Source organism: Dendropsophus ebraccatus, chromosome 4, assembly GCF_027789765.1.
Source record: "Dendropsophus ebraccatus isolate aDenEbr1 chromosome 4, aDenEbr1.pat, whole genome shotgun sequence".
Lineage (NCBI taxonomy): Eukaryota > Metazoa > Chordata > Amphibia > Anura > Hylidae > Dendropsophus > Dendropsophus ebraccatus.
The window spans coordinates 127,306,313-127,318,608 of NC_091457.1; the positions used below are offsets into that span (position 1 = coordinate 127,306,313).

The 12,296-nt window shown below is 44.1% G+C and overlaps 1 protein-coding gene across 1 annotated transcript in view; it reads left to right on the top strand.

The window, feature by feature from the left end:
* CFAP20DC (CFAP20 domain containing) overlaps positions 1–8,306 on the top strand; it is a 286,194-nt gene extending 277,888 nt beyond the window's left edge. The window contains exon 18 of the mRNA XM_069968793.1: positions 7,516–8,306. Coding sequence (XP_069824894.1) covers positions 7,516–7,628 — 113 coding nt within the window. The 3' untranslated portion in view covers positions 7,629–8,306. The remainder of the gene's footprint in view (positions 1–7,515) is intronic.
* The last annotated feature ends 3,990 nt before the right edge of the window (positions 8,307–12,296 follow it).

A 12,296-nucleotide genomic window follows, 5' to 3' on the forward strand; every position in this document is an offset into this window, starting at 1 on the left:
CTTCCTTCATGTTTAATGTGTGCTGAAATGTCCAATTGCAGAAACAAAAGGTATTCCACCAAGTTATTATGATTTATCGACCTTTAAATGCCATCCACTCGAATGTTATTCAGTTATTTCCCATTTCTGGAGCTGCTTCTGTAGCCTACACATAAGGTAATAGCAAGCAGTGATTTAACAGTCAATATTACAGCGGTCTTCACTCTTCACAAGATTTAAAAGGCCACGTAGACCCTTACATATAATACAAGCAAATGTAGCAGTGACATTTTTAAAAGGTTAATTCAAAGTAGCTCGAACGTGCACCACGCCACATTTTAAGCAACCCTCTTGTATAAGTAGCTGCTCAAGCAAGCTAAATACTTATCGATTTACATTGTGATATGAAGCCACAATCTGGGCTTATTAATAAGTTATTAGAAAACTTTTCACTCTAAATATAACCTGGAAAGCCGAGTCTCTAAGTTGTTCTCTCCGGTGGACGGATAACATAGCCCAATGGCATGCACTGAATAATAAGGCCTGAATATTTCTAGTCTGACACACTGCTCTCTGCTGCCACCTCTGTCTGTGACAGGAACTGCCCAGAGCAGTAGAAAATCCTTTCCTGCTCTCCAGACTGGAAAGAATACACCACTACCTGCAGGACATACAGCAGCTGACAATTACTGGAAGACTTGAGATTTTTTAATAGAAGTAAATTTTAAATCATTGGCACTTTCTGGCACCAGTTGATTTGAAAGATTTTTTTTTTTTTTCTGGACTACCCCTTTAAGTAGTGATTTTGAATGTAACATAACAAAGTATATTAGAACACTCCTAATAATATGCTCGCTTATATCTTCGTTTCTGTAGTTCCAAAACTTGGACTCCAATTAATATTAACTGTCTGAAATTAAGAAAAAACGCTTGCCTTCATTTCAGAAACATCACCGCTCTTAGGTTAGATATGGTATTGCAAATAGGACTAAGCTGCTAGAAACAAACATTGTGTTGGTTATCAAGAAAAGAAAAAAAAACAGGCAAGAGGCATCTCCTCTAAAGATGAGCGAACCGGGTTCGGGTTCGAGTCCATCCGAACCCGAACTTTCGGCATTTGATTAGTGGGGGCTGCTGAACTTGGATAAAGCCCTAAGGTTGTCTGGAAAACATGGATACAGCCAATGACTATATCCATGTTTTCCACATAGCCTTAGGGCTTTATCCAACTTCAGCAGCCACCGCTAATCAAATGCCGAAAGTTCGGGTTCGGATGGACTCAAGCATGCTCGAGGTTCGCTCATCTCTAGTCTCCTCGTGTGATACCGCAGACGGTAGGGTAGGCAGTAGATGCAGATTCAAGGCTTACCTTGATGCCAATTGGGCTTTGTTCATATCACCCGACTTGAGGGGTTGCAGATGTGACTGGTGCAGAGTCCATGGTGGTGCTTGCAAGCTGGCTGGAGTACTAAAAATGGGATGCTCCCATAAGGGGCCTGTGGATGTAAAGTGCAAAATAAAAACAGAAAAAAAGTTGTGCTCACTGGGTGCCATTGCTACCCCAATAAAGGGGTCTCAAGACAGACTTAGAAATATTTTATTTATTTTTAACTCTGTCTTAAGACCACTTTATTGGGGTAGTGCTGGCACCCAGTGAGTACAACTTGTTTTTTCTGTTTTTATTTAGCATCAAGAAAAGAAGGTCCTTTTCTTATTCTGAAAAACCTAAAAAGATAGTAAAAAAAAAGTCATGTTTGTAACGTATGGTTGTAGCCACTTTATTTCTAAGTGATCTGAAGTCTGTCAGAATGTTTTTATGAGTAAATGTTCCCTCTATAGTGAGTTTCCGCAGCTGTATCTGTCCTGAGACCATCAGTTAAGTAATTGGGAAAGTTATGACTTGCTAGATTGAAGGGTTATTGCCAATAAAATCAAGGCCCATCAGGTTGTAGGATCATTACCTGACCTTCGTCTGGCCCCCGAAGATGATATGCTACCAATGGCTGGCAGTAGTGCCAGTGAAGAAGAATCACCTTGCCCCTGGCATACATGAGTTATGCTGTCGTTCCATCTCTGTGATCTTATTGGCAGTTAATATTGCTGTCAATAAAATACAGCTTGAAAAGTAATTGTTGCTCTCAGTTCTTGCGTCCACCAGTGTTCAAGTTATTAGTTCTGAGATTTCATCCTGCTCAGCTGATGTAATGCCCGCCATTGCACTTTATTGGCAAGATGCTCAATGTATCATTGTTATAAACACCATGTACACGTGTCCAGGTGATTACAAATCATGTTGTAACAGCGGGTGGAAAATCAGTCTGAGTTTAGCAATGCGAAAAGAAGTAGAAACCGTCTCGAAGTCCCTGTCTGTATCGCGTTTGATCTAAAGTTCAGAAGGTTTTCCCAATGTATAGCTCTGTAAGGAGGCTCAAACATTTGATATTCAGCCCCCATATTATTAAATATATGTTTATCTGAACTTCATCGGCCTCAATACTTGCTAAACAGCTCACCATAAGGTGCTACCTATCGTTAGGGCATGTTCAGACTACGGAATCCGTGCAGAGAACATCTTGTGAATTCTGCCACTCACCCTTGCGCACTCCCGCTTGACTCTCCACCCGTGCCATAGACCCCATTCTAGGCTCGGGCAGATTCTGCCGTCCGCCCAAATGTCAATTCTTTGCGTGGATGGCGGAATCCGCCTGAGCCTAGAATGGAGTCTATGGGAGCGGCGGAGAGTCAAGCGGGAGCGCCACAGGATGTTCTCTGTGCGGATTCTGTAGCCTGAGCGCGCCCTATCTGATCAATCCTATACTAAACTTAAGGATTAAATGAGATTTTATTACTATGAACATCCAGACAATTGTGGTAGGCTTCCTACTAGATTGTTGCATTCATGAACACGAAGATGCCTTATATGCCTACGTTATAAAAACACTTTTACTGAAACCCTTTAAGCCAGTGGACCACACTAGAGTTGGCCAACAAAAAATGTCTAGGCCTCCTAGATCAGGAAATCGAGGACACCATAAAAACATTTCCTTTGGAAATAAGCTGTAGACTTGATGCTTTTAATAGTCGCCCATATACACAATTCTCAGCTGACTTTGTTCCTGACTACAGTATTTAATTAATTGTTGACCATAATACTCATTAATACAGCATTTCCTCACACCGATCTATCTCATAGACCTGGCCGATGACCCCACTGATCGATAAGCCTGATTCCTCTCCTGCAATTAGATGTGATTCTGTTTTGACCTCGGAGAGAACATCTCCCACCAGACTGACACAAGTGACCTCAGGGCTCTACCTTTTACCCTCATTCACTCAGCTTGGTGGCACCGGCCCAGAACAATGATTATCTTGGATGGCATAACTGCAATTAAGGTTTTTTTATTGGATCTTTTCCTTAAAGGGCAACTCCCACAGGACCTGAAAAAAAAAAAACAAAAAAAAAAACACAGACACACACACACACACCATACTCACTATCCTTCCGGTGACAATCGCAACTTGAATCGCCCGCCGTCCGCGTCTCCTTCACCTCCGGCCGCCGTCTTCGAAACTCCTTCGCTTATGGGTCCATGGGAGAGAAAAGGCTGCCAGTGGGCTTGCGCACCGGCAGCCTTTTCATTGGCTGGAGCGCATCACATGGCTTCCAGCAAGCCCAATAAGGGCTAAGCAAGCTGGAAGCCATGTGTTGCACTCCAGCCAATGAAAATGCTGCTGGTGTGCAAGTGCACCAGCAACCTTTTCTCTCCCATTCACTTTACTTGAAGACACTGAGGAGGAAGAAGACCTGGCCCGGCCCCCGGCTCTGACCCCCGGCTCGTCGTCACAAGATGGCGCCCGAGAGAAGAGGGCTAAAAAACATTTTCGTGGGAGTTGTCCTTTAACTCAAAGCACTTCTCAAAGCTCAAACTCCACAGTAGACTCTCTCCTCGCAGATGGATCCCCATCAGGTTCCTGTCCTCCATATCATTCACTTTTCTACATTACAATGTATGCGGTCTTGGGAAACTGAACTAGGCATTCAACTGAAGAGGAAAAGCATAAGGCTTGTACCCTCACACATAAACTCCCGATGGAGAAAAACTGCAAAATGTTAACAAGGTGGTATCACATTCCCATCATGATATATGCAATCTACCGTTCCATGTTATACTTTAGTGGTGTTGTTGCAATAGAGCAGTCAATTCTACATCTAGGATGAGAATGCCGACTAATTCATAGATTTTGGACCAAGAGGTTCGTGTTCTTGTTAAAAATATATTATCTACAGATATATTAACCCGTTCCTGCTGCCGATGTCCCATGCAGCATGAGGGTATATAAAAGTTTCTGACTTCAGGGGCTGTAGATGTGTGTCCATGTGTGTCAGTGTGTCCGGGGCCGGAGATAATGACAAGCAGCGATCCCACAAATGTCTGTCATTAACCCCTTAATGTTTCAATAGTTTTTATTGAAAGATTTTCATATTTTACAACAAACATAAATTGAGGAAAATTAACATAGTAGAATACCAAGACAAAGGCTGGTATACACAATAGCTGGTACATGTTCGAAAATCACATAACCATAGAGACAAATATATGCTGGTACTATGTGAGAAAACATGCTGGTATAAATGCAGGGATAAAGAAAAAAACAAAACTCAAACCTGTGCTTAATAAGAATGTATGCTGGTACAAATACAGGAGAAAACAAAAACACAAGCTGAGAATTGCGTAGCTGTTATATGATACTGGGCTCAACAAACAAACCTACAGACAGAGAGGTGTTGGTACAATATTCAACTGGGATCCGCGAAGCTGGTAGAAATTTCAAAGCACAACAATCCATATCGTGGTAAATACTTGTAATCAAAGTATTTTAGGAGTGATACCTTTATTGGCCAACACAATTTTAAGGTATATCTGGTGGTTGTGAGAGAACTGGTAACATGAGAGACAATGCAACTAACAAGACATACAGACATGTATACACACATACATACATCATGTACATCTTAACAGGACACAACTGAAAAGAGTGAAACAATATGCAAGAACAGTAATGCCAGTACAGGGCTATTTATGGCTGGCAAGCCCCAGGGTACCAAGATCGCAGGAGAGTGTGTCCTTCATCAGCATTGGTGACCGCAAATGTTGAATTCTCCTTGAAAAAAGGTAGACAAGAGGGGTGTATACACTTGTATAAAAGTTTTTTCTCACAGAGTACTTGGATCACTGGCGCAAAGGATCGGGGCCACTGCATCGTTGCAGGCGATAAGTCCGAGTATACAGAGATCATGCGGTATTGAGTTGGTGTACCATCTGGCTTTCTAGTAGTAGCAAGGAGGGCAGAAGTGAATCCTCGCAACAACATCCCTTGGTGTATTAGTCGGCTGGTTCTTAGATTTAGGGATTCTCCATACCCAATCCAGTACTAGTTCTCTATATATTGTTGAACAAAATGATGTAAGTCGGGCTCAAGAACAGTTTCTGGTATGCCCCTCAGCTTCACATTTTTAAGTCTCATATGATCCTCCAAAGCAGGATCGCTGAGAGTTTTCCTCCAATCCTCTGTTGGAAGTTTTGAGTGAGTCATGGGACATTGTCAGCTCCTCTACAGTACGTGTGATCAGCGATACTTTGTCATCCACACCTCGCACCGAAGAGAGGACTGATTGTACAACACAAGTCAAATCAGCAAGCAAGGAGTCGCTAAACGCACATAGCATTTTTATAAAGACGGAGGTTGTGAGTGGCGTATCCTCTGTCACTATAGAATCAAACAGCATATCTGTCCCCCCAAATGTGGGGTCTGGCAAGGCATAGCTCGGCGCACCGGAGAGAGCAGGAGGAGGAGTGCAAGAGGATGCATATGCCGTAGTTTTGCTATAAAATATCGGTGCTGTTGGAGAAAGAGAGCTGTGAGGGCAGCAGGAGTCAGTTGGTTCAACCACAGGCTGTATAATGGGGCATTCAGTCACAGCAGATGGCGTCCTGGTAGTAGGGACAGTTATGCAGGGAAGATGAGAGGGGTTCCCGTGTATCATATTGTGGTGGCATGTGAGAGACCTCATCCATACTTAGAGGCACCGTGGAGTCACACGTAGCTGCCGAGGAGGTCACGTCCGGACCTCTAACCCCAGTAAACGCCTTGTTGCATAATCCCGACGACTTACATTTGTCACCGGGTGGTAAGGCAGCAGCAGATTCCGGTATTCTCCGGAGGTCAGGGGAGCCGAGGTGTGAGGAGGGTCTACGTGGTGTACAAGTCTGTTTAACTCTGAGAGTCGCGGTGTTGTGTTGCTCACTTCGTTGAAACTCCTGCCGAGTTGTGCGGGAGCCGGCGCCATCTTGGATCCTGGAGAACGGCACATATGGAGTTACTTTAACGGGTTTGTGAGTTAGAAAATATGAATCCCGCATGCTGAGGCAGTCCCAAAGTATCTCCGTGATATGCTGAGCAAAATTCGTCACAAAGTGAAGGGTATTCCCAGAGAAATCACTGGTTATTGCTGGTTCCAGTCAGGAGTGCAGCGGCTGCACGTCCTCTCCCTCCGGCTGCAGGCTCCGCCCCTGTCATTAACCCCTTAAATGGCGCGTCACTGACTGATCAGGACCCTTGCAGCCATGCTATGGGGGTCACAATCACTCCGTCCTGTCTGATGGACAATCTAGATTCTGCTCTCAGGCAGGCTCTATCCACAGATCGCCGATGGCATAGCATAGATCAGTGTATGCAATTTAATCATTGCATGTTTTACATTGAAATAAAAGTGTAAAAAAAAAGTTTTTAAAAGTATTAAAAAACACCTCCCCTCACTAAAAGTTTAAAGTAACTCTATTATAAAAATAAAAATATGTAAAAATAAATAAACATATTACATATCGTAGTGTGCGGAATTGTCTGAAAATATTACACCCCAACCAGCCCTGTAGGTGGAAAAATAAGTTTTATGGCGCTTAGAAGGCGGGGAAGGACACTGCATTAATTTGCTAGCAATTCAGTTAAAAGTCAGCTTAAAGTCAACTTAATTTTAATAATGGGAGTGATAATCAGATGTTGGGGGTGATTGTACAGTCAGGGGGAGTGAATGTTTTACACTGAGAGGCCTGTATGGCTAATGCACACTCCCTGACTGTATAACCACACACATCACATGGTAATCACTCCCATTATTGAACTTAAGTTCACGCCCATCTGACTATTAACTGAATTGTCAGACAAATTAAGCTGACGTCATATTATTGCATTGGCCAGTGTAGTGGATCAAGTCCCGGCAACTGGAATTGTTTGCAATTTATAAGAATGAAAGGAGGAGCAGGGGGATGACATCTCCCACAATGCAATGGAAAAAGACACTAGTTTGAAATCTGTCATTTAAAAAGTGATTGAAGCGGAGCTATTTTTGCAAAAAAAAAAAAAAAAAAAAAGCTGTGTTTTTTCTTTCCACTCCAAACAAAGGGGGGGGGGGAAGTAACTATTAGTACGGAATACCTGGATTACAACCTTACATGTGTTATATCTTTTACTCTACAGGTGATGATGGGATTGGCGCAGATGAGGAGGAAGACATTCTAACCTTGCTATACGACCCATGTCTGAACTGTTATTTTGACCCAGAGACTGGGAAGTACTATGAGTTAGCTTAGTGCGGAGCCCTCTGTCACATTATTTCAGAAACATATGTATAAAGTACCAGTGGCTTGTGACATATCCCCTATCACCAACACATGACACTAGGATGTGGTAAGGATGTACTTGAAGTTATTCCCACTGTTTTCTCACAGTTTTCTTACAAAGAATGTTCACACGGAACAAAATCGTCGGAATTCGGCGTCGGAATACTCCGCTGAGGAATCCCACCTGCCTCATTGTGTCAATGGGAGGGTTTGCGTGCCTCCACTTCCGTCGATCTCCGTGAAAGCGGAGGCACACGAGCCCTCCTATAGTGACACTGAGGCATGCAGGGTTTCGCCATTCTGAACATACCTTAAGACGTTAAACAGGACCTGCAGTCCAAACAAAATAGACTTTTCCTATATTCTGCCCTGATTTGTGCTTTTACTACTACACTTCCTGATTCCGGACATATAGGGGTTTTACTTTTTGGCTGACTAGCTGTGCCTTTCACTGAATAATCAGATAGGCAGGAACTTTTTTGAAAAATGGGGTGTGACACCATGTTTTAAAGGGGAACTATAAGCAGTTTAGACTAATCTAACCTGCTGACAGCTCCCTATTGTGCACGGGGCACAGAGAAGGAAGGTATGTCTTTAACCTTCCTCCTCAGCGTTTTTCCCATGCTGTTAGCAGTCTAATCCTTTGTCCGGAGCACCGTTAGGAGCACTACCCCGCTCCCATCCTGTGAGACGGCCCACATCTTCTAATGATAATCAATGGAGCAGGCCGGCTCACGCAATGGGGCGGGGCAGTGCTCCTAATGGTTCTCCTTACCGAGGATTACACTGCTAACTGCACTGGAACAGCGTTGAGGATGAAGATAAGAGACATACCTTCCTCCTCGGCGCAATGTGCCATTTTTGCACATTTGATAATAATTAAAAAAAGTACAAACAGCGAAACCCCTTTCATCTTGGGAACCAGGGAGTCACAGCAAGAAAGTAAAAACACCTCTGCAATAATGGCACCTGATAAAATAGAATAATAAACTTTAATCATAGATCAAGCTTTGAAGGTCAGGGGAGTGAGGTTTGACTATGCCATTCATGACATACATAGCGTAACAGCATAGGGGTAATGTATATATGTTGATGTAACTCTTATCCCGTTGGCTTTATGTATAACCCAAGCATATGGCAAATGTCCTTGTTGCTCATATTGGCCACTCACCACCTTTAGTTTTGATGCACAAGGTACTGTACATTATTATGGGATTTTCATGTGTAATTTTCTGATGCTCACATTTGTAAACTATGAAATCCTTTTTCTGTTTGTCTACTATGAAAATAAACGTTTTTTTATTGACTTGTATTTGTCTTCTAAAAAAGTTACTAATGAATGATGACATTTAAAGGTGTACTCCCATCTCCATAACTATATCTAAAACATTAGGTAATTAAAAGTTAAGAAACTTTGCAGTTGGTTTTTATTACCGCTTTAGTTCCGACTCCCTGCTGGGCCCTCTGATGTGTCTGATGTGTTGACATCTGGTTGTCTAGGTTCCCGACCAATGTTATCAGCCGTGGCCTGGACTAGAGCTAGCACCCTGTGCTTACACACTCTCTGGCCACCTTATCTGCAGTAATCCATCACACTGACAGCTCCCAGCTACGCGGAGCTGTCAGAGTTGGTGTATCTGAGTTAAGCACAGAACAGCAGAGCACAGGCCAGCAGCCATGATGCCAGCCCTAGTGCTGCTGGTAAAGAGGACCAGTCACAGTGAAGAAGCCTGTCCCCTTAGGAAACCTGTGCAAGGTAAAACAAGGAGGTGGAATTAACCCTTTAGGCCAGTTTTACACGTACCCCATCACAGCGGATTTCACTGCAAGAATGTAGCCCCTGCCCACTTAACCCATTGCCCGGCTAATATGTTACCTGCCCCCACTCTGGCCTGCTTCCCAGGCTCCCTGCCTTCACGCTCAGCTAATCAGTGCACTGTCCCGCCGCAGTCACTGATTGGCTGAGCAGGACGTCAGGGAGCCAGAGAAACGGGTGGGAGCGCAGACATGTAAAGTATATCCTGGCAGCAGTGGGTTAAGTGAGCAGGGGCTACATTCTCAGAGCGGAATGAAAATCCGCTGCGAGAATGTAGATTCATAGGAAATGACAGGACAGAGCATCACAGCGGAACTTGCGGGAGGGGGCGGATATAGAGGCTGCCAGTCACTTACCTCCCCAGTTCCAGCGCTGGGTCCCGGATCGCGCCACCCCATTCTCCTGTCCATTTGTTGCTTCCTGGTCTGAGCTGTGGCTTAAAACGTGACGTCTCAAAGCAGCTCAGCCATTTAGTGGCCGAGGTGGGACTCTGCTACGACCGCTAAATGGCTGAGGTGCTTTATAACGTCACGTTTCAAGCCGCAGCTCAAACCAGGAAGCGGCTGCGGAGCGGGGGAAGGGGCGGCGCGATCCGAGACCCGGCGCTGGAACCTGGGAGGTAAGTGACTGGCAGCTTCTATATCCGCCCCCTCCCCGGCCGTACAATAAAAATGACCCCAGCTCGGAGTACCCCTTTAAGGTACATTACTCTTTATTTTTTAAATATTTGTACTTCTTTAACTAAACTAGGAAGGCAATGATCGCCCCTTCAAGCAGAGATGAAAATTTATGATGGCGCCGCACAAGGCCCATTGCATGTGTCAACAAGGACATCTTCCTTAGTGAGGGAATGCCTAGCTGTATAGCTCAGAAATGTGGAGGTACAACTTCTTACTGATGCTGCACATTGTAATTAGCCAATTCTTCAAACGCCACCACTTTTTGTTACAGTCCTCTGGGGATCGGTAGTTAAGGGACTGCAACATAAAATACATTGAATTGGTTAGTGCAATTTATCAGCACATTATATTAAATATTATATATTCAGTCGCTATTTTATTATTTTCTTACCAGCCACATTAGTTACAGTGTCCCCTAGAGGTTTCAAGAAAAATCATCCCACTTCACTAAATACAATAAAGTTTTTTGTAAATTAAAAGGAAAGTATGGCAATAGTTCTTCCACTTGTTCTCCATATGCTCCCAGGACTACATTTTGTGCGTTTAGCGTCTCTCATGTCTGGCATATGCCATTCCTTCACAGAAAGGCTAGTGAGAATTCCCAGCCCTTGTTCAGCTGCTGCAGACATCAATTCTGGCTCCTTGACATGCCGTAACACAGGACACACTACATTTGCAAAATTTTGCATGGTCTATAGCGCAAGATATTAAACGTCTATTTAGGAAAACTGCAGGCAATGATCTTGTTTATATTCTCCCCGACTTCTGCAGCTGCTAGAAGGAAGCGTATTGTAACACAACACATGCACAAAACAGATTTCAATTAGCATAGGGGACGGGGACTCTAATTCTTCATAACTCCATCTTGCCGCAGTCATCATTACCCTGGCAGGATGGAAGAAGCACTTATCGCTCTCCAGTCACACTGTAAGACCCTCGCTTTTGTGCTTTTCTCCTCACCCTTGCGTCTTGAGAAGGCAACAAGGCTACATTAAACTTATTTCACTTGCAGAGCTGTTTGGCCATGATCTGTATGTCTGCTGAAGAGCTTCTAAAATCCCTTACTACAATGTCATCACCATAGCAATAACACACTCAAGGGCTTGGATAATGATTATTGCTAAACAGTAATGCACTCGACTGTGTGCTGTAAAGCAGCAATTCAAGAGTGTTTCAAGGTACTTGCCCCTTATCAGTGTGGAACAGGGTACAGGTTGGCTGGGTGAGAAGCCTTGATATAGCTCTGGGGAAGTACTTATGGAGATCGCCAGACATTCACTTACAGGGTAGCTACCTCCGAGTGGTGGCATCGGAGAGATAGATTTACTTCTAATGGAGAAGAGCTAATTTGCATAACTTTGTCCCAGAAAGCATTGCCTGGTCTCTGAGACTCCACATGGTGAAACAGCACCCTCCCTGAGTAGTGGGATGTTACCCTATACCTGCATGGATTTCCTTTGCATTGTGTGGTTTTCTCTCACATTCTTAAATTGACAAATAGACACAGTATGGAGGAGTGTACATGGTGTGCAGTCAGGGAAGTGCAAAGGGATATTGTGAGGAGTGATGTGTACCCCAGAGAGAGATGTGCAGGGAGGGAAAGTATTATGTATTTATTCAGGAACTCTTCCTTCTCTAGGAATCTTTGGGAAAATAGGTTTAGTTTAAGGGAACCAATCACGTTAAAGGGAACCCCCATGCCGGGGTGAAGGCCGTCCAACCCCCCTGCTAGAGACCCTTATACTTACCCCTTCTCTCCAAGTCCCGCACCTGGAGCTGGTCCCGGGCTGGAGATTTCCCTGTCTGAAGCACGGCGCGCGCTCCAGAGGTGAGTCCGACGCCCGTAGTGAATGAATGGCTCCAGAGCAGATAGCCGGTGATGTAGCTGTAAATTAACTCTTTGTTGTCCTGTTTTGGTGCCTCACCTCCCTCCACCCCTCCCCTTTCCATAAGAGAACAATGAAGACAGGGGGAGAGCTTTAAACTGCTTTTTTGGCTAATAAATCCTATTACAAAGTTTCTTAAAATCGCCTGTACTTTCTGCAAAAAAAATTTAAACGACAGTGACACTTCAAGCTCAGGAAATGTGCTGATACATTACACAGCACACTTCCCATACATGTCCCTATATCCTCCGTCCCT